The 27970-nt window shown below is 39.5% G+C and overlaps 1 protein-coding gene across 6 annotated transcripts in view; it reads left to right on the plus strand.

The window, feature by feature from the left end:
• The window catches only part of PSD3 (pleckstrin and Sec7 domain containing 3), a 535293-nt gene that overhangs the window by 478975 nt on the left and 28348 nt on the right, over positions 1–27970 (plus strand). For all 6 annotated transcript variants that reach the window (XM_058525349.1, XM_058525350.1, XM_058525352.1 and 3 more), the window contains 2 exons: positions 19453–19610; positions 22175–22319. In XM_058525349.1, coding sequence (XP_058381332.1) covers positions 19453–19610; positions 22175–22319 — 303 coding nt within the window. The remainder of the gene's footprint in view (positions 1–19452; positions 19611–22174; positions 22320–27970) is intronic.

Below are 27970 nucleotides of genomic sequence, written 5' to 3' on the forward strand. Positions count from 1 at the left end.
CACTTAACCGCTAAGCCACGGGGCCGGCCCTAGAGCTCGTAATTCTTGATCTGTCTGGTATCTGTCTGTAGCACTGCTAGTTCTCTGGTTCCACAGCAACAAGCCCTCCAGCTCTCCCTTGTTCTGCATGGTAACTCAGGCATCCAGAGTATGCCAACTCCCCATCACTGCCTCAAGTCAGAGGAGACAGATACTATTTTGCTTGGGCAGCCCTCTGATGAGCCAGAACACCAGATGCACACTCCACTCCTTTATCTCCCTCCTGAAAGAGAACCCTTAGCTTGTATACCTTTCTCCCAATCTTGCCAAGCTTGCTGGCTGCAGCAACTCACCCACCACTTTCTTTTGGTCCAGCAGCCCCCAGGCATCCAGTCTGTGCTGATTTGATCAGAGTTCTGAATGAGGCAAGATAGAAACCCATCCCTCGGGGAACCTTTCAAAAAGCCAGAGCAGTGGAGGCATGCTCCAGTCTCCACTTTTCCCTGAGGGGAAGTCCAGGACCAGAGCATTCCCGCTTATCTGTGGCGATTTCAGAGAGGGGCTGACACAGTTAAAATGAAATGTGCTTCTTACTCATTTCAACGCAGCGCTTCCTGGGTTTTTGCTTACCTGGAGTACTGCAACTTCTCGACTGCATTCTGGCATTCTCATAAAGGTATTTTGATCCGTACATCAGTGTTAAATTGGTGTATCTATGGGGAAACAAGAACTGAGACTTACTATTCTGCCATCTTGCTGACATCACTCCTAGGAAAAGATTTTTTAAATCTGCTTGGACTAGGATATAGTTTTGGCATCTTTGTCTTTTTATTCCACTTATTATCAAAAACATTTTTAAATTAGAAATTTTTCAGAATCATATTTTGTGGTCAATCTGGTATCTGGTGACTGTGTAATGGTAAGTCATATGGGTTTATTTTTTCCTCTTTCCTTAATAGGGTTTACAAAAGTATTCATTTTTAATTGCTTACAATATTTTCCATTAAATAGATTTACCATAATTTAATCTTCTCATTTTCAGACATACCCTCTTTTCAGTTGTCACAGTTTTAAAATATGTATATTCATGTACATATTTGTTTCTTTCTTGAAGATAGATCCCTGGTAGTGTCATGGGTCACAGAGACAGGGTAAGAACTATTTAAAATTGGGACGCATTTATAAATTACTTCTGGAAAGGTTAAGCCAATTTTCATTCCCTACAGCAGTTTATGACAATATCTGTCTTGCCACAGCCTCTCCTCACCATACTAATTATTAATATTTGGATATTTAAAGAAAAAGGTCTCATTCATTTTGAGCTTTCTGTTTTCAGTGAACAAACACGTGCCTTTACACATTTGACACACTTCTTAGCTCCCTTTCCACATTGGTGTTTCTCTGGAAAAGTCCTTCCCTCTGATATAACATCTGCAATACAGTTGGCCCTCCGTGGGTTCCACATCCATGGATTCAACCAACCGCGGATCGAAAGGCCTACGATGGTACAATGGTTGCGTCTGTACTGAACATGTACAGACTTTTTTTTTTCTTGTCATTATTCCCTAAACAATACAGTGTAATAACTATTTACATGCATTTACATTATATTAGGTATTATAAGTAATCTAGAGATGATTTAAAGTATATGGGAGGATGTGTATCAGTTATATGCAAATACTATGCCATTTTATATAAGGGACCTGAGCCTCCGTGGATTTTGGTATCCGTGAGGGGTCCTGAAACCAATCCCCCGCAGATACCGAGAGGTGACTGTACTGAATCAGATGGCAACTCCTGTGTAGTAGATCCACACTTGCACTAGTGAAATAACAAACTGCTTTGTAATGGAGATGTAACTATTGGGGACAGATATATTTGTTTTATTTTAAACATTTAAATATGTTATAACAATGCCCTAGGTAATAAAATTGAAATAATTATTTTTTTGAAACCACCCTTCCTTAGGAGTCCACCCAGATCGATATTTAAGGGGACTTCGACTGAGCTATATTATATTCTATATCACCATTCTGCACATTACCAGAGCAGCTTTGTAAGGAACGCTTTTATAATTCTGTTTTGTTCTATTTACTGGAACTTTTTTTCAGATGTCTATATTGGGAAGTACCATATCTAACACGAACTCTGTTGTTTTCTTCCCTTTGGAGTAGATTAGGTAAGGAATATTAGAGCACAGGATGCTTCATTCAACTTGGGCCAGAGCTTTCTTTGTAGGTAAATAACCTTTGCAGAGACAGGTATGAAGTAGCTGAAACCCAAAGATTACAAATAAAATGATTTGTGGCATCCTTCTAAACTTTACACATCACTTTGAGGGACAAAACAATGGAAGAAATGGAGACTGTTTTTGATATTAGGAGATTATCCATGCTTTTAGTTGGCCAGATATCTTGTATTGTCTTTATTTCCCTATGGAGTCAGCACAGCTTCTAATTTATGAGTCAACTGCTTTGGACTCTACCAAAGCAGCATGTGTGTACATGGTGGGCCCACATTGGACGTTTCAACTAGCTTTGTCTCTGCAGGGAACAGCCCTTTGAAATTAAATTTTACATATCACAGCTGTTTCCCCAGCATAAATCCTATTCTCTTGGCTTACTTGTTCATTTTCTCTAAAATCTCTATAAGGGGCCTGGCTGTCTTTGGCAAAACCATTTCATTGAATACCTAGCCACAGGATTTTCACCCACTCCATCCCAGGGTGAGCCTAGGAAGAGAGAAAAATAATCCTGCATTCAGCATTTGACAGAGGTGATGCAAAGAGGCATGCTGTTTGCAGGTCACCAGCTTTTCCTGTTTCATTGTCTTCTCCCTCAGATAAGTGAATGGGATTGAGTTTGACTCATCCGGATATAGAAGAGAAAGGGCTAAATATTGACAAGAGAGTGACTGTAAACTTTGAAGCTTCAGCATCAGTTTGGATTAGAGCTCCAAAATTAGATTGCATCTCCATATTTGTGGTACCACTGGAGTGTGGCAAGTGTGCGTTTAGGGAAAGTTGGGTGAAATTGCTTCTATCAAGTGAAAAACAGGACACAAAGGAAATGATACATTTGTGTAGAGCAGTGCAAAGTAGAGCTGTGGGCTGTCTATCAGGTTGTGTCTCTCTTGAATCAGTAAGAATGCAAGCCTTGCTGCAGACCGTCTGCTGAGGATGGGAGCAGAGGGCGGCCTGAAAAGGGCAGCCATGTTTTGTATCCCGTCTCTACTCTCTCGTTATTGTTTTTAATGCTCTTGAAAAGAAAAGAAAAAGAAGGGGCTGAACAAAATGTGACTAGTGCTGTGAATCTCAACATATTAATCAACCAACATCTGTTCCCAGAAACTTCGCACAAATCCTGGAGACTAGCTCATCAGTCAGTGGAGGCTTAATCATGTCAGGCCACGTTCTTATATGGATATATCTACTCTGATTTCTTAATTAGTTTCTTACTGATTTCTAATATTAAAGAAAAAAGGCAGATAGGCAGTATAAACTTGAGGACCCGATAAGCCTCTACCTCTGAAAATGCCAAGCACTGCAAAGTTAACGGGGTGCTGTCTGCTGCTGAACAGACAGACCTTTGCTTCAGAAGGTCTTCAGTATCCTTTGGGTTATTGAGCTGCCCACCAGAAACAGCAGTAGTAGGTTATTAGACTTCTTCCTCTTTGAATTACCTCCAAGTTATGGAGTGTGTTAGGAGGCTCAGTACTGGTGAAGGCTGTGTCCTACAAAGGGCTTCTACTGTCCCATTGCCGGCTAATCCTTAACCTTGTTAGAATCCTAATCTGCCAGCATGTGATGACAGATGATACACAAAAAGTAAATTATATGATTGCAAGGTGATTTGGGGTTTGTACAGTTTGGGGTTTATATCCTTATGTGACCATTTAGAGTTCATCATGTATCAAGTACTATGCTAAATGCTGGGCTTCCAAAGACAACTAAGACACAGTCTCTGCCTACATAGAACTCACAAGACAAGAGGAGAAACAGGTAAATTGAACATGCACCAAACAATGTGATAAATTAATAAAGGAATGGAAAAGTCTTACCGACTAGGGTTCCCTAATCATGCTTGCAAAAGTCAGAGAATACCCCTGTGGAATTAACACACCTTGAACTGATACCTGAAGGGTGAGCAGAAGTTTGTTGGGCAGTCAAGGCAATAAAATGCATTTTAGCCAGAGAGGTAAAAAATAACAGATTTGAGAGAAGGTGGCATGTTCAAAGAATGGCAGAACAGCTTTTTACATTTGGATTATAGGATGGATAAGGGATAACAAGCAGTAGAAACATCATGAAAAATTATGTTTCAAATAACTAGTCTATCATGAAAATGAAAGAGATGATGTCACAATGTGATAAATTGTCCACTTACAAAAGAAGCAGTTTTCTTTCCCAGGAAATTTCAAACTCTTTGAGTGTGAGTTGTGTGCTGTTCCCACTGACACACAGGTACTCAAAGGATTTAGACAGCACTGGCCTTCTGCTGGGCAGCCCATCTCCCAGGATTGCTGGATAAGGCATGGCCCTCGGAGTGCTGCGTTGCTGTCCTCTCTGTGTGCTCAGAATGCCAACATTAACATTCCCGGGATTCAAGTATAGCTGACAAAAAGTGGTCACCCCTTCCTCTCCTTCCCCCCATTAGCCAATTCTCTGTTATTTGGATGACGGTAATGAGAAAAGGCCCACTTTTCCCCTAGCCCAAGACTAGTTTAATTCAGCTTGGCAGAGACTGACTTAGCATACTGTGGGTTGGGCTGTGCCAGGTGAGGGGGCACAAAGATAATAGGACCTGCCACCTGTTCTTAAGGGTCAGCCTAGCACACTTAAGTTCTGCCACCCTTTTTTTTTTTCCACACCTTTCTACCCCTTATAAATTTCTCAACATCAAAGATTCCTGTCCCAAGGCTTCCAGTAACTCCTCCCTCCTGAGTCCCCTCCATTTTCCTCAGGTGGTCAGATGCTCCCTCACTGCTCCCCATCCCACCATGGCTGCCAGTACCCTGGCTTCTAAAAGAAGGGGATAGTATTGCCTGAGACAGAAAGAAGCAAGGGCTCTGCTCCCTTAATTAAATGAATCAAATAAGTCTTCTGAAGAGATCATGATGGCTGGCAACTCACTTCTTTAAAGCCTGCTTTCCCCTTACTATGATCACATACACACCACGCACATCCACAAAACCCCTCTCCCGTTGGAATATCCATCTGTTTAGGGTCTCATTCCATTATCAATTGCTCATCAATTACTTTTAAACCATTCATCAAGACTTCTCAACTATGAAATAACCTAATGATTTTTACCCATATAGAACAATTCAATAAGTCAGTATTTCCTCATTAAGAGTGAAGAATAATAGTAAAAGCCACTCCCCCCCTTCAAAAAAATACACCGCCATCAGAAAGAGAACCAGGCACAGCTGAAATTATACTGGGACAGAGCTCTGAATCCTCTCAGTCTCCATTCACTCACCCTTCTTCCCTACTCCGATCCAAGCCAAACAAAGAGGCTTATCACAAAGGTTTTCAGTGACTCCTATAAGAAATTGAAGAGTTAATAAATATCTCATGCCTCTAAAGCTTATAACCCTGCCTGTGTGATTATAATCCTCTCTGTTGCATGCCCCCTAAACATGCACACAGTACCTTCTTAGCAGCTTCTTAGATGTTGAACTGAGAGCTTTGTTAGGCTGGAGCTCTCTCTGCTTGATTTCCTCAGATCCTCCTGGGAAGATATGCCTCTGGGAAAAGTACTAAAAGGGTAGGACTCTGGAAGTAGACAAACCTCTTCCAACTCCAGTCTGTCGCTTAACTAATTTTCTGATTTGGAGCAGTTAATTATCTTCTCTGAGCCTCAGCTTGTTCATCTGTAAAATGGGAGGAAATGATGTTTAACTTCTATGGTGGATGAAAAGAAGTTTTTAAATATATGGAAAAAGCAGTTGATACAATAGGTGAGTGGTAAATATTGTTTTCCTTCCTGATGACTCATAAGAAGTGAATGTTTTTTCCCTTTTGATCCTTTCCTGATTCTTGCCAATCTCATAAGGAATCAAGTGACTGGCTCAGACAGACTTTTTTCCTACCTTTTCACTATCCTACAAAGGCATTCTGTGTAATGAAATGATTAGGGGTTGGCCAGCCCTCTCACCCATCCAAATGCAGGCCCTTTCCATCTCAGCTCACTGTACTGAAAGATAAGTCATTCCTTCTACCCTTTCTCTCAATTTCAAATCAGAGACAGTCAGATGACTCCATAAGCCCTCTTAAGACAAGGAGTAATAGGCAGGACAGAGGGCTTCGTGTTCTGGAGTTAGCAATATGACACAGACACTCGTTAAAGATACTGCACTTCCATAGACATCAGTTATATATATGACATCAGTTCCACCAACTTGGCTTCCAGTTAAAAGAATTTTACCAGAGATCAGACCCATGGCTCTTCTCACTCACCTTCCCATCCTGAACCCTGGAGATTTAGCTACTGCCCTGACTTGAGTCCTCTCTTCTATGAAAAAAATATATATATGGCAAAAAATACAAAACAAGTAAGCAACAGGGAGGCCTTCTCACCTTCTTGAAGGGACACTTAGAGCAGTAATCCTGTATTAAAAAACAAAAACAAAAAAAGACATATCCTTACAGAGCATTGCTTTATATCTAATATCTAAGAGAATAACCATTCCCAGATGAGAGTATCAGACATCGCAGAGGTAGGAAATTGGTTGGCACACTTACTACGCCAGCCTACTTCAATGATCATTCAGCCAGGAATAAGGCTGGTTCATTAGTATGATGTAGTTTTTAGGATGCTTTTTGTATTTGAGCTTCACAACGCCATAGGAGGATATTGTTCCCATTTCTTAATTAAGCCTCTGAGGCTCAGAGGTTGGTTAACCTCCTCAGGATTGTGAAGGTGGTGGTAGCTGCGCTAGTATTTTTTCCAGTAGGCTGTTCTTGGATAATCACTAAAGCTCTATCATGTGACTTTTCTAATTACTAGAAGTTTAAAACACAGGCAATTTTGGAGAAGTTTTCCTTAACTTGAACTTCCTCAACCAGATTCAACTGACTTTTGGCTAATACATAACAAGTATGCACTAGCTTATACTTCCTTCCCTTTAACCTCCTGCTCTGAGAAGGACGGATGGTTACCGTCCCTCTTTGCACTCCCCTGACTCCAGCCACTCCTACTGGAATATGGGACAACCTCTAATCATCTTTTGAGATTTTATAACACAGGCTCATCTTCAGATATTCTTCCTTATGTTTCCAGAAACCATGAAAAATCATGGAAATGTCAACATTCCAACCATTTCATGACTCCTAGATTGACACTTTAAAGTGACCCAAGCATCCATTATCAGCTGAACTTTGACTAACAAACTACCATTCTGATACAGAGGGACATAATAGGAAGCAAATCAATAACATATCAGCATCTATCAGATTAGGACTCTGCTAGTTTTTCAGAATGCTGTACACCAGAGATATGATTGTGAGCAAGATACATTCCCTAGAGGAGCTTATGTTCCATCTGAAGAGATCAGCAAATAAAAAAACATTTCAATGCAGTTTTATATATGCTACAAAGAGGGCGATGTGCCATGGAAACACATTTGGAAGGACACTTAACTGAGCCTCAGGAAGAGAAGGGAAGATCATGGAAGAATTCGTGAAAAAAGTGATATCTAAACCTGTACTTAACAGACAAATAGAAGTTAGTCAAATAGAGGATTCGGACAGGGAGAAACCTATGTGGATGCCTAGATGTGAGAGCCCACAGCACATTCAGGGAGCTGCAGGTTCGGTGGAGTGTAAAGCATATCCAAGCAGATTATAAAGAGCCCAGAAAACCATGTTTAGGAGTTGAGATTTTATCTTAGAGCATTTTGGAGGTATCAAAGGGTTTTAAATGGGGTATGACATAATCAGATTTATATTTTAGAAAAATCAGCCTGGCTATAGGATGGAAAATGGATTGCAGGCAGATTCAGTCAGAGACGTAGAGACCAGATTAGCTTGAAGTATGGTAGGGGTAATGGGAAGGGAGAAACATAGTCTAACTGGAGAGTTCAGTTGGCAGTGCTGAATTCAAGGTAGCTGTGCCACAGCAAATGGACATGTCCAAGAAACAGCCACGGATATTCAGATCTGGAGCTGAGGAGGGAGCCTAGAAATACAGATCTGGAGAGTCATCAAAAGTAGTTGATCATTTCCTGACCCGGTGGCGCAGTGGTTAAGTGCGTGGACTCTGCTGCTACAGCCCAGGGTCTGCAGGTTCGGATCCCAGGCGCGCACTGACGCACCACTTGTCAAGCCATGCTGTGGCGGCGACCTATATAAGTAGAGGAAGATGGGCCCGGATGTTAGTTAGCCCAGGGCCAATCTTCCTGGGCAAAAAGGGGAGGATTGGCATTGGATGTTAGCTCAGGGCTGATCTTTCTCACCAAAAAAAAAAAGTAGTTGATCTTTTCAGCCACAGGAGTAAATGATGTCGCTCAGAGTTTGTAGAGTGAGGAGAAGATGGAGGATAGAACACAGTGGAACACAGACACTTCATACGTGCCCTAAGAGGAATAGACAGTAAAGAGCCTGTATAGTGTGACCAGAGCCAGGAAGAAAACAGAGAAGAGGTGCTACAGACGGCGAGAGGTGGTAGAGGTGTGCCATGCTGCAAGAACGTTAAGTAAGACAGGAATTGGAAAGGGCCACTTGAATTCAGAAACAAGGAAATTACTGATAAAGCAGTTTCAGTGGAGTGGTGGGTGTGGAAGCCAGATTGGGAAGAGAGTTAAAGACATAGAGGCAGAGAGTATCTAGACAACCACTTTCAAGAGGCTCGACTTGTAGTTTCCACTTTGGTCTTCCCTCTCTCTCCCTTTTCAGATACCCCCCTTCCTGTGACTTTTGCAAATAACAGATCCCCAGTGTCTATCTCATTTCTGCTCAGCCTCATTTCTTTCCTGTTACTGATTTCTTTTTTTTTTTTTTAATTTTTATTAATTTATTTTTTTCCCCCCAAAGCCCCAGTAGATAGTTGTATGTCATAGTTGCACAGCCTTCTAGTTGCTGTATGTGGGACGCAGCCTCAGCATGGACAGAGAAGCGGTGCGTCAGTGCGCGCCTGGGATCCGAACCCAGGCCGCCAGCAGCGGAGCGCACACACTTAACCGCTAAGCCATGGGGCCGGCCCACTGATTTCTCTCTAAAGTAAAATAAGTCCTTTTCTTTCTTCCTTCCCCTAGACAGTTTCTGGTATTATCCAGATCCCTTGTTTTGCTTCTCCTGGTCGCACACAGTCTTCCTCATGATCACCTCATTTCCCTTTCTGACCCCCTCGCTTGATGTTACTTAGTCACATTTGCCTGTAACTTTCATGCAAAAAGTCAGTCCACAGAATATTGCAATAGTAATGTCAGAACCATTTACAAAGTGTCATATTGAGAGCTATGTGAGAAATAAACATAGTATCTACCCCCTAAAAGAGCTTGGGCTTACAGTGTAGACAAGAAGACCAGTCTTATGCAATGAATGGCTAGTGGCATGACATAAACCAAGTGTATAGGCGAGCATTGGAAAAAACAGAGTAAATGGAATAAAGTTGGATGAATAACTGACTCCAGTTTCTAGAACTCTCTCAGGTGGAGCACAGTAGGGCATTTAGAGTGGTTGTGTCTGTCTTCCAGTGAAGTAAGAATGCCCTCCTGTCCTTGTTTGGTTCTAGTACCTGCAGTGCCCTGAGTCCAGGCAGCTCACGCCTAAAAAATGTACACCTTATTGATAGTTAATTATTATTATTAGAATATAAAGTGTTCATAGCAAAAGAGTCAAATATTATCATTTTACTGGGACAGTTTATATATGCTTTAAAATTTTGAAATTGCTATGAATTGATGATAAAATGATTAAATTTTGATTGGTTCTGATGATCCATCAGTGCTGACATTAGATATTAAACTTCATATCCATGTGTTAACCAAGAATGAGTTATCTGCTAGCTAAATGCTTACACAAGCCTTCGCTATCACATAGCTTCAAAGGTCTCTGTCGGTTTCTATCATGGGCTGTGTGTCTGACCCTGCTAGTCTCTGCCCTTTCTTGAAAATATTTTTGGTAAGCTTTATAATGGTATTCTTGTTACAGGTCTGGTTTTGACAAAACTGAATTATGTTACCTTTAAAATAAATTGTCAGGTGATTGATGAAATGGTTAAGAGTAATGCATGTAGGTGGCTGGGTAGTGCATGGCAGTGAATTATTTTATTTTTGTATCCTCCAGACCAGGTTCTTCAGAATCTTCTAATGTCTTTTATCTCTAAGGTCTAGAAAAAAACTATTCAAACCTGAATATATTTGCCTTTACCATGTCTTTCGAAGGTGAAAAATCAGTTTGTTATCTAAAAATTTAGATTGCTGTTACGATATCTTGGAAACTCTGTTTGATGCAAAATCTTCTCTTCATTCCTTGGATTACTTGGAAGAGATATTTGTTCTTACTGCCTATAAGGTTTTTAAAGTCTGATTGGGAAGGGAGTTTTGTTTTGTTTTGTTTTTGCAGTGCTTGAAGAGTAGGTGGCATCAAGAATGAGCCTAGGCCAGGCAGAAGGAAGACACTGAAGATTCAAGGCCTCCCGGCCTGTGATGGCTGCCAGTCTGGGTCTTATGTGCCAAATACCATAGTGCCAGTAGCCAGCTGATCCCTGGCCTGGTCCCTGATAGCAAAAAGCTTTCGTGTGTTCTCAGGGCATTTTTATTTCCTTTTGTGAAACTGCTGGCTCTGTGCCCTTTCACCCTTTGAAAAGGTGTGCACACCCTCCCTCATTCTCTAAAACAGTGGAAAATGCATGAAAGAAAAAGTTAATTAGGCTTTGAAGCCTAGTGTTCCCTTAGGGGAATGATGATCCTATCCAGGTTTTCATTAGTCATAATTTAGATGAATGACCCAGTCCAGCGGAGAAATGTGACCATTATATAAGGGATATTTAGGGCATAATCATAATTTTAAAAAACTATAAATTTGTAAAAAGACATTGTAGCTGGAAACACAGTGGTCTCTGGGGTTTTAGACATATAGGCTGTGCTCTGAAGATTTCTGTTTAAAAGCACAATTCCCATTCAGATGCCTAGCAAACAGAAAGCAATCTCTTTCTTTTTTTATTTTTTTGTTCATGTTTTTGTTTATTGTGATAACATTGGTTTATAACGTATAAATTTCAGGTGTACATCATTATACTTCTATTTCTGCATGGATTGCATCATGTTCTCATGTTCATCACCCAAATACTAATTACAATCCATCACCACACACATGTGCCGAATTATCCCTTTTGCCCTCCTCCTTCCCCCCTTCGCCTCTGGTAACCACCAATCCAATCTCTGTCTCTATGTATTTGTTTGTTGTTGTTATTATCTACTACTTAATGAGTGAGATCATACGGTATTTGACCTTCTCCCTCTGACTTATTTCACTTTGCATAATACCCTCAACGTCCATCCATGTTGTCACAAATGGCTGGATTTCATCGTTTCTTATGGCTGAGTAGTATTCCATTGTGTATATATTCCACATCTTTATCCATTCGTCCCTTCATGGGCACTTAGGTTGCTTCCAAGTCTTGGCTATTGTGAATAATGCTGCAATGAACACAGAGGTGCATGTATCTTTACACATTGGTGTTTTCACGTTCTTTGGATAAATACCCAGCAATGGAATAGCTGGATCATATGGTAGGTCTATCCTTAATTTTTTGAGGAATCTCCATACTGTTTTCCATAGTGGCTGCACCAGTTTGCACTCCCACCAGCAGTGTGTGAAAGTTCCCTTCTCTCCACATCCTCTCCAACACTTGTTGTTTCCTGTCTTGTTAATATAGCCATTCTGACGGGTGTGAGGTGATATCTCATTGTAGTTTTGATTTGCATTTCCCTGATAGTTAATGATGTTGAACATCTTTTCCTGTGCCTGTTGGCCATCTGTATATCTTCTTTGGAGAAATGTCTGTTCAGATCTTTTGCCCATTTTTTAATTGGGTTGTTAGTTTTTTTGTTGTTGAGATACATGAGTTCTTTATATATTTTGGAGATTAACCCCTTATCAGATGTATGGTTTGCAGATGTCTTCTCCCAATTGTTAGGTTGTCTTTTCGTTTTGTTGATGGTTTCCTTTGCTGTGAGAAAGCTTTTTGGTTTGATGTAGTCCCATTTGTTTATTTTTTCTATTGTTTCTCTTGCCCGGTCAGACATGGTGCTTGAAAATATGTTGCTAAGATCGATGTCGAAGAGCGTACTGCCTGTGTTTTCTTCTAAAAGTTTCATGGTTTCAAGTCTTACATTCAAGTCGTTAATCCATTTTGAGTTAATTTTTGTGTATGGTGTAAGGTAAGGGTCTACTTTCATTTTTTTGCATGTGGCTGTCCAGTTTTCCCAACACCATTTGTTGAAGAGACTTCCCTTTCTCCATGGTATGTTCTTGGCTCCTTTGTCGAGGATTAGCTGTCCATAGATGTGTGGATTTATTTCTGGGCTTTCGATTCTGTTCCATTGATCTGTGTCTGTTTTTGTGCCAGTACCATGCTGTTTCGGTGAAACCAGTCTCTTTCTAATGAATTTTTTTCTCCCCGCGTGAAGAGATGACGCAGTGCTCTGTGGCTTCTTCCGTGTTATTCAAGTGTGAGACAGGTCCAGAACTCCAACCTCTTTCCCTGTTTGCTGCTCAGGTCCCTAGGCATTGCTTGTCTCTCCCTCTCTGTCTCTCTCCCACCATCCCTCTGTCCATTCCTTCCTTTCTGTAAATACTATACCGACACCACTCGTGTAAAGTTGTAGTGGGAAACAGGAAGTAGACACTAGCTTGTCATGGGGCTCTGAACTGAGTGGTTATGGGGTGGGTCGTGGACAGACACGTCAGCGTCGTCACAAGACAAGTGCAGCCTTTAACGGAATGTTAGTGAAGCCTGGAGCTGAGAGGACAGCAGAAAATACCCTCCCACGAATAAAAATTCTGATCATTGTATTAGTTACAAATATGGAAGCAGGTAGAAGGGTGCTGAGATTTTTTTTTTCTGCTTAAAAACTTTAAGAATTCTTAAGTTTTTTCCGATATTGAGTCAAGGAATCCAATCATCTTTTTTAAAGGGTTGCTAATGGTTATCTGCTCTTTCTAACTCTCTTCCAGTTCAGCTATGTACTCATTAAAAAAATAGATCCTAACTTCCTGTTTCACTCACCAGATTTATCCTAGAAAATTTCCTTTGCCTCACTGAAGTGTGAGGCCTATTGAGAAAGCATTTCAGGTCCTTCACGTCCTACTGTCTGTAAGTGCTCCCTCCTCTGTGGACTCAGGAGGGTTATGATACAGAGTGTTTCAGTGCCAACAAGGAAGGTCCTCCTCCTCCAGGCCGATGCCTCCACATGGTCGTAGTGTGGAAGATAGGCACCATACACATGTTAATTGAACAAATTAATAGAAACATTTTGAATTCTTTGACTAACTTGCTTATTCTCTTTTAATTCTCCTTAGTACAGCAATATAGGACATATTTTTCTGACTCTAAAATTGCTTACCTAACATGAGAAAATTAGATAAAATGATCCTTTAGGCTCCATTCAGCTTTAAAATTCTGTGAATAAGTGATTTTCAAATATTAGTTGAGTGGGGGGCTAAAGCATGCCTTCATTTGGTTTGCTGTAACTCCTCACTTCCAGATTTGTGGAAATATAGCACTTTCTGGGCTCCCTGGTGAAAGAAAAATGATTTTTAGAAAGATATGTAACCAAAAATATGTAGATTTTTTTAAAAAAAGATAGTCATCAAATTATGAAAAATGCTTTTGATGCCTTTTTAAAAGTCAGGAATTAATAGTTTAGGATCCAGTTTACTTTAATTACTGACATTTTTATTAATATCCTCATAACTTCAAGCAAGAATGTGTTCTCAGTTCTCCTGTCTGTAGTCTGTTAGTGGAAATCAAGACCATTTCAACTTTGTTTTAAATTGTTTTACATTAGGTATAGCAATTTTACCTATTTAATAAAAGTAAATGATACTTTGAAAACTGGAATCTGAGCATGTTTTTAATTGATATTGATGAATTTCAATTAGGATTTGGTCACTTTCCAAATTAGACTTTATATTCACATGACAGTACAAATTTTCAGACTGATGCCAATTACTTGTACATATGTAGGTGATTTTTGTGTTAGTGTGTTATGATTCAACTTCATAATATGTTTAATTAACAAGCTTCTTAGGGAAAAAAAGAAAGCTTTTCATGTCATGTTTTAAATGAATTTGAAATAAATAGCATCATGAAATCACATTACTGGTGCTCATTAGGGTGATAGAGTGCTCCAGTGAATCATACTAGATGAAAAGATGTAGATTGCAGCGAACACAGAGGAGACTAACATGTTTTTAGGCATCATTTTCACCCTTCATTTGTTTGAGAAAATGGATAGTAATTAGATGTCATGGAGCATTTTCTTTTCTTACAGAAAATTTCTTGATTGAATTTATCTCGCTCTCTTATTTCACATTTAGTTTGCAAAGCAAAGAGTCTGAGGTTTGAAATGGTTTGATTGCAATAATTTATCCCTTATTTCTTCCTTCCTAATTCTATCATTTAAACACTATCTTCTACATTATGTAGTGAAAAATAAAGATGTCAGAATGAACTCTGTAGGATATAGTCATTTCTTTTTATCCAATTGTCAGCCCTAATGTTTCCAGTCTACCGTGGGTTTTGCTAATTTTTTATGGACTTGGAGCTTCATTTTCCAAGCATTGGCATTCAGAATGCCAAAAATATTTTGTTTGTATTTTGCCTTTTTTTTTAATGGTAAAATGACATTGCTAGCAACTAGAAGAGTAGAAGCTTGTTAAACTTAAAATTCCTAGACTTTGATTTCATCCTAATTAAGTAAATCTTGTCTTCCATTTCTGTCCTGTGCAGTATGTTCCTTCCAATGTAAGGTAAACTGGCAGGGCATCTTAGAGTTTAGGAAACTGCCTTAGAATAGAGTCCTCTTCAGAAACAATGGTAAGTTTCTCCCAACTTGGCAATTACTGTTAGCTTTTACTTAGGGATATAGTATATGTTGCATTTTAAAATTCTTCGGACTTTTAGAGCAGCCTAAGAATGTCATCCTTTAAGCTTGGTTTTAAGCAAAAATATCAACAAAGAGAACACACGTCAAGAATATTTATAGTTGCGCCAAGTGTGAAGGTCTAAGTCATCCAGTATTAATAGCTATCATTTGGTCTTGTGTTTCTTATTCACCTGTAGCAGTTTGTTAGATATCATGATATAGATGAGAGTCTAACCAATAACAGGAATTGTAATCGTCCCAAGGTATACTTATGAAATGAGAAAGGATGAAGGCCAACAGCAGAACTAACATTTGAAGGACAGGCTAACGAGGAGATAGCAAAGTAATGGTCAGAGAGGTAGGAGAGAAACCAGGAGAGTATTGTGAAAGAAGCCAAGGAAGAATTTCAAGAATATTGTTGACTTCCTTGGGTGCTGTAAGACGAGAACTGAAAAAAATCTATTGAATTTTGCAATTAGGAGGTCATTGCTGACCTTTGCCAGAGCAGTTTCAGTGAGTCCAGTTGCAGTGGGTTAAAGGGTAACCTGGCAATTGGTACAGGAAAACAGTTATTGTGGACTACTTACTCATCATATATGAAGGAAAAGAGAGAGGTGGCAGCTAGAGGAGAAAGCAGTATTCAGGAGGGACTATTATCTTACAAAGACAAAAGAGACCTTGAGCATATTTATAGGCTGTAGGGAAGAAGCCTGTAGATAGAGAATGATTAAAAATATAGGCGAAAGATGATAACCAATGAAATAAGATCCTAGAAAAGGTTGATGGAAGTTGATCTAAGAACACAGGATTAGCCTTCAGCAGGATTCCTCTGTTTTAAGAGGAATGAAGATAAAGGTGGTCACAAAATATGTGTTATAGGGGATGTAAGCAGAAAGTTTGATATTTACAAGTTTGACTTTATAAAATACAAGGTCAAGCTGTATGCTACTAAGAAATTATTAGAAATTATACCAGCTAGCATTTGAGTGCTTACATATGTTGTGAACATTATTAAGAGTTTAAAAAACAGCATCTCATTTAATTTCATCCTACAGCTCTATGAAGAAGATATTATCATTACTTCTCAAAGAAAGCGAAGCTTAATGATTTTAATTAACCTGTCACAAAAACATTAAGTATCATATCAGAACTAGTCATTTGAACCTAGATGGTTCTAACTCCAGGCACCTATGCTTTTAACCACAGTTGTGGTGAGTTAGGGGTGTTGAAGAGAATGGTGGACATTTGGCAGAATGGAACAGAGAGAGTATCATGGACCTGTAAAAGAATTGTTGGTCTATACCCATCAAAGAAAATGAAAGATGTGTGAAAATAAGAGCTAAAGTATATCACCCACCTGAGAAAAATACTTGAAAGAAGAGAAAATAGCAAAAGGATGAGAAAAGAGACCTCAGGATGGAGAAAAGATAGAAAGTAGGTGAGCAATGGAACATGGACACAATAAAATCTAAAAGAATAAGGAGAGACTCAGGGAATGTGTAGTGTTAGTGCAAAATAAGGTTTCTTGAAACAGAAAATACATAACACAAGATAATTTCAATAAGATTGTAGAACAAAACATACTAAACTATTTCAGCAAAATTTAAGGTTAATGGGAAGAGAGGGAGGGAAGTGAAACTGTTGAAAGTCTTGTTGATGTGGACAGGGAGTAGAGAAATAGAGCATTTTGGTGGGAGAGAGATCTTTTAAGTTTCCATCTTATGTAACTAAGCACTAAACCAGATAATGAGGAACATTTTAAAATAATAAAAAACATGTAGTTATACAGAAGATAACAGTCATAAACCTAAATACACCAAACAACATAGCAACTAAAGTGTAAAACAAAAACTATTAGAAATGCAAGAAGAATTTAAAATATAGTGGAAGAAAGAGGTCAATATACTTGTCTCAAGAGGATGAACTGGTAGAAAAAATAATATAAGAACATAGAGAAATCAAATCAATAAACTTGAATATATACACTCATCCCTCAGAATAAACTTTATTTTTGTATGTACATGGAACATTAACAAAAATCAAACATGTAGTTGGAAAACCTTAACAAGTTAACCTTAACAAATTTTGAGAAAATAAAGTAGATTTTACAGACCACATTCTCTGATCACAAGCCAATAACATTAGAAATACATAATGATAAATAACTAAAACTTCAACTACTTTAAATTTGAAAAACACATTCTTTGACATGACTAAGATCAAAGAAGAGATTAAAAAAAACTACAAACTATCTAGAGAACAATGAAAAAATACTCTTCGGTCTCAAACTATGTATAACCTCTACTCAGAGGAAAAATTATGGCCTCAAATTGTTTCTTAATTAAAGAAGAAATACAAAAAATGAAAGAACTAAATAATCATCTTAAATTCAAACAGCAAGAAAAATTAACCAAAAGAAACTAGTGAGAAGGAATTAAGGTAAAAGCCCAAATCATGGACCTAGAATATCAAAAATGGTACATACAAATTTCTAGGCTGATATCTGTGCAAACTCAAATATCAAGTGTATCAGAGCTCAGTGGTCATGGCAGTGGAGGTAGCATATAAATTCTCTGAAGATAATTTTGGCCCTGGCCATTTATCCCCACTCCCCCTTATTCATCTACCTCAGATTCCTATCTGGAACTCTTGGTGGCCAGTTACACAGGGTTCGATGACAGCGTAACTGTAAGGCAGGAGGGGATTGATTCTGTAGTCAGGCTGCCTCTAGTTGACGCTCCTGCTCTAATAACAGTTCCCCAGAAGGAGATTTGAGTCTTTGGAATGTTAATCAGCAAGAAAAATCTCATCTAGGAAAGACAAGACCCCAAAACATTACTAGATTATAGTTTTATGCATTAATGGAAATTACAGAAGAACAGATATGTGTACATTGTATTTTTTCTTTTCATTCTTTTTCTTTATCATACCTCTCTAGAAAATTGTTCCTATCAACAGCAGTTCTTAATCTCTGAGGCTTAATAAACTAGACTTCTTGTTGCAATCTTAAGGTAGAAATTTCATCATTTAATGTTATGAATTTGGGTAAGTTTTATATTGCTGTTGGTATTTACTGTGTATTTCAGGTTTTCCCTTCTTCTGTCTCTCAGCACTGTCACTGACAGTGATCATTAATGATCAACAGCTCATGTTTATTTCTGACTTGGTTTGAATTGATAGCAATAGTTCATTTGAATTGCTTGATTTGTGGAGGAGATGAGGGAGGGGAAGGAGGAGGTATGGGAGACTGTAATTGTTTTTTTGTAAATTTGTAAAACCAGACTATGATAAGAGAATAGAAAATGTCTTCCTTGAGGCTTTTACTACTAATTAGAAGGTGAGGGGTGTGGGTTTGGGTGTGAGTGTGTCTGTATGTGTGTATATATGTGTTCTTTACAGAAGAAGTGCAGGTTTATTTAGCATCATGTTTGATAAAATATGGGAAGGGGGAGAGGGGACCTTAAACACTAGAAAACATCTCCTATAACACTTTGTAATGTCTACTATGTTTATATTGGTTTTGAGGCCCTTTTTATTTTAACGGACCCTGGAAAACTACTAGATATAACAATAATAATAATAATAATAATATTAATAGGATAAAATTTATTTTAAACTCTTATTATTCTACTAGTTGGGATTTTTTTAATTATATTTGGAGGGAAACCATACAAAAGAACTTTTATAAATTCTGTGAATTGTGTATAGATCATGCCCAAAGATAAAATTGCATCTACACATGGCACCTTCCTTTTTATGTAATTTTACCCACTTTCCAAATTTATAATAATACAGCTAAGCTTTCTCCTGATTATTAAACTGAATTTCCTCTTTTCTTTCAGAGAACAACTGGAGAAATCATTTTATTTTACTGTTCATTTTTCTTTTAATAATATTAGCCTCAAAAGAAAGTAGCAGGAAAACGTAGTATCTTTAGAGCAAAGAGCACAATGACGTAGTCTTACCGTCAGGCTAGTTCTGTTGATGGATATCTGGGAGCTTTTACATTTGTCCATTTACTCCTGAAACCAAATCACCCTAGATATTGCACCTAGCTTCATTTCAAATCACTGTAAAACGAGTGTGCTAGATACTTTGTCTTTGGCCTTCCCTCGCTATTGACCTTAATTATTATATATCAGCTTTTTAAAAAGTGCTCCTTAGGTAAATGTGTCTTTTCTCCTTCCAAGCATACTTTTCAAACAGGGTGTTTTATGTCATTTATGAAGTAGCGTAGAGTTGTTTTTATTCACCATTCACTTCACTTTTTTCATGCACCTTCATGGATTTTCTAAAATTTTTTCTTGTAGTTTTAGGTTTTAAAAAGAGAAGGTGAAATCTGAACACAATCTTTGTTTTCTTTGTATCTGTTAATAGGATGAATATAAGCCAGAAAAGGCCCTGTCTGAGGAGGATCTGAAAAACGCCGTGAGTGTGCACCACGCGCTGGCGTCCAGGGCCACAGACTACGAGAAGAAACCGAACGTGCTTAAACTTAAAACTGCTGATTGGAGGGTCTTGCTTTTTCAAGCCCAGTACGTTTCATTGGTCTGGTTTGTTTTTGTTTCTTAGTTTGCATGGCACCACTTTATAGCAAGAAACAGAATCAGGATTTGCAGGGGAAATATTTTGATTTGGAGTCAAAGTCATTAACTGGTTGCATTAGAAAGACAACTACCTGGGAAAACCAGAATAAGAAATAGAAGCCCTGGGTTCAAGTTTTTGTTTGCTACGAAGTAGCCCTGTGCCTTTTAGCCTAGAACTTAATCTCTTCGTGAATAAAATATGAGGGTTTAGTATACAAGTTCTGTCACATGATGAGTAAAATAGACCTGGATTCAAGACACCATCTCCTAGCTCTGTCGTGGCACGTAATTTAACCTCTTTGAACCTCAGCTTGTCACTAGTGTGGATAATAATGTTCATCTCCTAGGGTTCTTGTGAGGATTAAAGGAGATCAAGTATACAGAGTTCCCCACACAGTGCCTGGCACGTAGAAACTGTTCAGTAAGTGTAGATTTCCATTTTATTCTCCTCTCTCCTCCTGAGCTCTAATGGTCTGTGATTAAACTAGAAGGAGAAGATAAAACCATATTGTGCGCAAGGAAATGGGTAGATTGCCAGTTTAATAAGGGGCCCACTATGGCCCTTGGATTAGAAGTAGAACATTACACATGGACAATTGCGGATTTGTGAAGTGAAAAACTGGATTTTCAGAACTGAGCCTCTAGAGCAGGAATTTTAATAGGAGCACACATAGATAGCATCAGTGTCCATGGCAGACAGTGTTAATTATTCATGGCATGCCTTTCACAACCTGAACTTGACCTCAGAATCACTCTCAACATAACACTACCAACGCACTGCATTTGGCACTGGGACTCAAATTTGGCATCAGGGTGGTGAACACAGGTATCTGCGTGCTTGTTGATCAGAGCAATGTAAGATCAAAAAAAAAAGAAATGAGAACAAGAGCAGGTACTCTGGTGATGTGTGGATGTTGAACTTGCGAAGGTATAAGACAGCTGACATCAAGTGAGGAGGAAGTTGTAAGGAACTCCAAGTTACACATGACTCTTTCAGTGTGGGAGTGAGACAGTGTTAACACCTCAAAGGGAACCATTGCCAGATGCATAGTTATAGCAATCGCCATAAAAGTCCTTCACATTATTCTATTCGCCAACATTATTTTTTTTAAATCTAAAATACCGGATGTGGTAACTAAGGAGATCCAATTACTTCAGATAGAACTGATGCAGAAATCAGTAAATTGCAATAACAGAGCTGGAGAGATCAGGTTAGAGGGGCGCACGGGGTGCAGCAGGGAGCGGTATCTAGTGTGGTTTCAGGTGAGGGTGGTTTTCCTCTGAGTGGTCAGTGAAGAAGACGACTGTGGATTGGCTGACGTTCCGTCCATCTTTTGTTTATTTGTTATATATGTGGTGGATAAGCTACCCTGGTTTACAACTATTTCTACCATTCATTTATGAATTCACAAATATTTATTAAGTGTTGTCAGTGCTGGGCTGTGCAAATATATGACATATAAGTTACAAGTATGATGATGACATCAGATATTTCCACTTCCTCTCAGGTGGATTTTACAACATCCCATTGAGGTATACTTGACATACCATTTAATTTCACCTGTTGTAAATGTACAATTCAATGATTTTTAGCAAATTTACAGAATTGTGCAACCATTGGCACAATCTAGTTTTGGAACACTCTCCTATTTTGCAGTCACTCCCCATTTTCACCCCCAACCCCAGACACCACTAATCTCCTTTGTGTCCCAGTAGTGTTGCCTTTTCTGGACTTTTCATGGAAATAGAGTCATACAATATGTGGTCTTTTGTGTCTGGCTTCTTTCACTTAGCGTGAAGTTTTGGGGGTTCATCAGTGTTGTAGCATGTGTCAGCACTTCAGTCCTCTGTTGCTGAGTAGGTTTCAGCTGTGTGGATGTAGACCACATTTTGTTTATTCATTCACTAGTTGGTGAACATTTGGATTGTTTCCCCTTTTTGACTCTTAGAAATAATGCTGCTATGAACGTTCACATGCAAATCTTTTTGTGCCTATATATTTTTATTTCTCTTGGAGTATACCTAGGAGTAGAATTGCTGGGTTGTATGATAAATGTATAGTTAAATTTTTAAGAAACTGTTAAAACTGCTTTCCAAAGTGGGTGTACCCTTCTACATTCCCTCTATCACTTATTCCTCAGTTGGATTTTAAAATCAAATTATGTGATTGGAATAGATGAGTTACTTTTTAATTAATTTTTGACATAGCCTAGTATCAAACAGAAAGTAGGGGGTTAATAAATGTTTATTGTCAGTGATTGTGCTTTTTTTCCTTCTGCATCCTTGAGGGATAATCACAGCCTTACGCTATGATGCTCATAGGTTCCAGGGTCTTTCATTGTCATGGTGATTGCTGTTGAAAATGTTAATCTCCAGTGAAGTTTCGCCAGGGATTAATTGTTCCAAGAAGAAGAAATGATATTATGTGCCATTTTAAATCAGCGATGAGAAATGGGCGAGGTGATGCACTTAGATATAGACATACCTGATGTAAATATATCTGTTTCTCACAGGAGTCCAGAGGAAATGCAAGGGTGGATAAACAAAATTAATTGTGTTGCAGCTGTGTTTTCTGCACCACCATTTCCAGCAGCCATTGGGTCTCAGAAGAAGTTCAGCCGCCCACTGCTGCCGGCCACTACAACAAAATTGTCCCAGGTGAGTCGTTTGGTTGGTGCTTTGACCTTGGAATAAAGCACTTTGTAAAATAATCTTATTACTATTTTTATTTGAATAATACTCCATATTTTGGGGGCAGGGATGAGACCCTGCCCTCAAAGGGCATGTTGTATAAATGGGGCAAAATGCAGTGTAGTGCATTTTACACTTCATATAGGAAGTGGACACAGTTGAGTCAAGGTTGGTAGGACACATAATTTGAATTAGTTTCTAAAATTTATATTAGTTTACTACTCAGTCATACTGACCTGGTTTTTTGTTTTTGTTTTTACTAACAACTCATGTTTCTTAAATGACTGGCTAATGTTAGACATCCTGGTTTGGAAACAAGCTTTTTTATTCATTCATTCATCTTTTTCGTTTTATTGAGCTTTTCCCATATCCCAGGCTATATTTGATGCTAGGTGTATAGAAATAGTCCCAGAGATCCACCATTCACAGTACAGTGGGGCAGAGTGTTCCCTGCTCAGGAGCTAAGTGGACCGTGTGGGTTTTCCTAGTAGTGAAGACAGAGTGCACCAGAACTCTGTTCCACAAGTGTTCCTGCTGTCAGAATGATCTTGCTAAAGATCACATTTCATCGTGTCCCTCCTACTGAAGACTATTCTAAGGACATGACATACAAGCTAGGTTTCCCGATTTTAAACCTGTCTGCAGTGCCCCCGTTGCCATTGACTGGTTAAGGATTTTGGAAGCTACTTTGATGTCTTCATGAAGTTTTTATTGGTGCAATAGTAGAAGTAGTTTCCTCTGGGTCTGATCAACCAGGTCTTGATATTAACTGGCTCCCCCACACATCTGATTATCAATGATACATTTATTTAATAAATATTAAATTTTTTAGTCTATTTTTAGAGACTATTTTAGTCTCTGGAGATAGAAAGGAAATGAAACCCAGGCACTCTCTGGGCCTGGACTGGAAATACAGGCAAGCCAGTAGTTGTAACATAGTTTGATTAGAGGCACAGGAAGGATCAGTCCAGAGTGCTGTGAGGGTACAAGGAAGGGGCATCTAGTCTGGCCTTGGAGGTGAAGAAGGAAGTGTGGTATCTAATATGAATCTTAAAGGATGAGCAGCGGTTAGGTGTGGTGTAAGAAGAGAGAATGTTCCAGCAGAGGACCAGAAAGGTCCAGAGGAGGAAGCACTGGGATGCAGGAACCACACATGAGTCATCAAATGTGACTTGAACACAAATGTTCCTCTATGGAGGTGAGCAGAGGCCAAGTGATGAAAGCTCTTGTTGTCATGCACAGGATTTCGGATGCTTCACTGGTTCCCTAGCATCCTTAGGATAATAGTTTAAGCAGGGAAGTCATTTGATCAAATTTGTGCTTTAAAAGTTATTCTTGTTCCAACAGGAAGAAAGTATTAGCAGAGGAAACTACTATAAGCAGAAAGGCTAATTTTAAAAGCACTTTCAATAACGCAGAGGAAAAATAAGTTAGTTGTAGAAGAGACAGATAGAAGTGGAAGTATTAGAGAGATCTTGAGGGTGTAGAATGGATGGTCCTAGGGGCTCGTTGAAGTGGAGGAAGAAGGGCTGCCATCCAGGCTTGGGCATCTGGGGACTATGGTGTCTGTCCTGGCTTTTGGGACCTCATTGTCCCCTGGCTTCTCTCCTGTTGCTTCTTCCCAGGGCCCTTTCCTGGTCCTTTTCCTCTTTCTACCTCTGAATGTTGCAGTGCCCAGTGCTCAGAAGCAGACCAAAACAGACACTGGAGAAACAATTTTTTTTGTAAGTTAGTTAAGGAAAAAAACAGGGACAACGTGGTGCCAAGAAAAGGGGAGAAAAGTCAGGGGAATTAGGACAAAAAATACCTCCTGTGAAGTGTCAGGGAGGTCATGGGTCCTTTGGTGAGAGCAGTTTCAGGGGTGATGGGAGGGGAGCCCTGTTGGTCTCCTTGGAGGAGGGAATGGAAGGAAGTAAGAAAGTGGGGGAAGGGAATGTGCACAGGTCTTGCCATAGGTTGATAAAAACAGACTGGAAGTAAGAAGAGAGGAGACATGGTTTTAGGAAAGGTTTTAGGAAAGATTCTTTTGTTTTTGTAAGTTCATGATTGTTATTAACACGAATTGGATGTTCACCATGCAAGCATCACTAGCACCATGTAGTTCATGTCGTTGTTAGTGCCATTGAGTGGATTCCGACTCCTAGTGACCCTGTGGACAGCAGAGCGGAACCCTGCCCAGTCTTTTCCACCATCCTCACACCTTCCAGCATTATATCAGACAATGCTCCACTGCTATTCATAGGGTTTTCATGGCCAGTTTTTTTGGAAGTAAATGGCGAGGTCCTTCTTCCTAATGTAGTGCATAGACTACTGAAAAAACTGTTAAGAATAGAAAGGACCGGGGCCAACCCGGTGGCACAGCGGCTAAGTTCACATCTTCCACTTTGGTGGCCCGAGGTTCACTGGTTTGGATCCTGGGTACGGACCTATTCATCACTCATCAAGCCATGCTGAGGCGGCAGGCATCCCACATAGAAGAGCTACAACTCTACAACTATGATCTACAACTATATACTGGGGCTTCAGGGAGAAAAAATGAAACAGAGGAAGATTGGCAACAGATGTTAGCACAGGGCCAATCTTCCTCAAAAATTAAAAAAAATAGAAAGGACCAAGCCAGCTCACTTTATAAGGCAGAATGGCATTTAATTTTCAAGGATAATAGATGTTCTAAGAAAAAAGGAAAGCTTTACCTCTTATTGATGACCAGAAAGTGTGTTGGCAGACTTCTCCATCTACCCAACTAAAATATGAATTCTTGAAGCAAATACATTTCCCCACTTTAATTTTGGGTACTTAGTATAAAAGGTAAACCACATTGCGTAAGCTAAGAGGAGAAAAAACAGTTGAACAACTAGAAGCAAAAAATACCTTCAAAAGTTGAGTTTTGTTCTATTCACTTCCCTAAGGATTTTTCCATTTGTTATTTTTCAATAGACGCCTTTCTCACAGTCACTCCGAGAAAAGATCCGGGGGGAAGGTGAGTTGAAGTTAACGAGGAGCATTAATAACCATAGAGCACCATTAGAGTTTCTCCTTGTTCTTTCTGCACTATAGAATCTATATTTCTATTTACTTTCTACTTTGAAAAATGTACTACTGTCCAATTTATGTATAGGCTATACATCAGTAAGTCACTTGTACGTGAAAATGAATGTGTTCATCTGTTTGTGTATTTTTACCATGAGACCAAGCAAGCAAGCACCTTTATCAAGGCAAAATCTCTTATTTTAAACAAATGTTTTACAGTGGGACTAAAAATAGAATGCATAAATTTTTTGATATTTTCCCTCATTTGTAACATAAAAAAATCCACAGAGATACAAAAAAAATGCATATGTAATGTGATCAAAATGATGGATTCAAGATTTTAAATTAGAAAGCAATAACCAAAAAGAAACATCCTCCTGTGTCACATAAGACAAGAGGACCAAGCCGTTTTGGGAATTTCATTTCTTTGTAAAAGAATAAGATGATTTCCTCCCCCACACATAAATCGCCAAGCCTTTGTGGGCCTCGGTGTTCCATCTGGAAAATGAGGAGCTCATTCTAGAATGTTTTTCAGGTTCTTTCTATCGTTAGCTCTGTGTTTTTTGCCTAGGTCATCATGTTTGTTTACTAAAAATGAAAAAGGTGTTTTACCTTAGAGTTTAGAACAAATACGTGAAAACAATCGTGATAAAGAACAGTTAGAAAGGGAGAGAGAAGCATTAGTTGGCACATAGCCCTGGTGGAGGGGTTTGGGGTGCCCCCCACTCCAGATAGAGATTCTTGGGGGATGTCTTTGCTGGAGTCATAGTGTACCTTCAGTGGACCCTGGAATGTGTGTCTGGGTAGGCCCATGAGTCCTCGCCCTTAGCCCAGGCATTCCCAACCTCAGCACTACTGACATTTTGGCCTGGGTATTCTTTGTTGTAAGGGGCTATCCTGTGAACGTTTAGCAATATCCCCAGCCTCTGTCCCCTAGATGCCAGTATCATCCCCGAGTTGTGACAACCAAAGATGACTCCAGACGTTGCCAAATGTCCTGTGGAGTCAGAATCCACCCCTGCTGTTGAGAACCACTGCTTTAGCCCTCCATCTTTCCTTTCTCCATACCCCCACAGTCTGGCTATGACTCCCATAAATGCCAGAACCACTTGGATAATTGCAATTTTCAAAATACATCTATAATAATGTGAGTGCCCTGCTGGAAAAAAAGTTAAACAGTGTTAGGAAAAAACTAAACATTCAATTAAAACATTGTTGGTGCTTTTAAAGACACACTGTTCATCATCCTGTCATTTGCAAGCTTTTCTTTAGTTTGTTCTTGTCTTCTATCCAAAGCATATTAGCCTTCATTATTAAAGTTGATGATTGTCAGTGCAGCTTGGTTCTTTGTGCACCACTCTGCTGTGTAGGAGGAGTCACCTTCTTTAGTTGTTTTTCATGGTAGTGTTTCCACAACACGTTTTTCTTCTTCTGTTGGGGGTGGAAAGACTGGTTTGAACATTTAGTTTTGTTTCTCCTTCTGGCGTAGCACTGTAAACTTAAGACTTCATGGTTGGCCCTCTTCAGGATCTATTTGGGATCTCCTTTCCCATTCATCAAAGGGGTCATTTTCAAACTTTAGTGTGCACAAGAATTATTTTGGGCTTGTTTGAAATGCACATTTCCCAGTGCCCCCCACAGGTTGATCAGGTCTGGGCCATAGGTCCCAGAATATGTGTGTTTCCAAGACACGCCAGGTGTGCAGCCTGCAGGCAGTGCAGATCATACTTGGAGACCCTGCACTGTAATCCCTAGCCCCCTTCACTACATCTCTGGAGACCTGTACCTCATGAAGTTACCATTTCCTGATATCTAGTCCCGTTTTCTTCTTTGAATTCTTCTTTGAATTCTCTTGTAAAAGTTTGAATCAATGGATGATCACTAAATGCTAACTATTGAGGACCAGGCCTTGTGATGAACACTGATCTGAAACAAAGGAAAGACCTGTGCTTGCTTCTCAGCCCTCATTTTATCCTGTGGTTTGACCACAGGGCAGTAGTACTAAGGACCAGATGAGTGGGGCAGTGTTGGTTTGTAAACTGACCCCTGTACACGGAGAGCAAGGAGAGATGGAAGAAAGAGGCAGGCCATTCCAGATTGGCAGGGGGCAGGTTTAATCAGCAAGGGAACTTCCTTATGAGGCTTATCTTGGGAGGCCACAAATGAGTAGGTCTCTACACGTGCAGAGTCTTAAAAGTTTATATAGAGGCCTTAACAAGGTTCAGTCACCTGTACTATCCAGATGGTCTCAACAAGACATTGCTCACTCAAGGCTGTGTCCTTGGGGCAGCTTCTGGTGCCAGGAAGGCAAGCAGAATGCCCATTCCAGGGACAGGAGGAGGTGAGGAGCCTCTGACTGCCCGGGTCCAGTTCTCGGGTCCTCGATGACCTCCTCCAACAGGCAAACGGTAGGAGCAGTTGGATTTCAGAGGAGGAAGTATTCTTGTAGTTGTGTCCCTCACGGACCAGAACCGCACCCTTCCCACCCACTCAGTTTCATATGTTCAGTCACAAATCCTGTCACTTCTACTTCTTAAATATCCTTTACATCTTACCCAGTACATCCTTTAATTCAGACTTTTGTCATC

This window comes from Diceros bicornis, chromosome 29 (assembly GCF_020826845.1).
Source record: "Diceros bicornis minor isolate mBicDic1 chromosome 29, mDicBic1.mat.cur, whole genome shotgun sequence".
Lineage (NCBI taxonomy): Eukaryota > Metazoa > Chordata > Mammalia > Perissodactyla > Rhinocerotidae > Diceros > Diceros bicornis.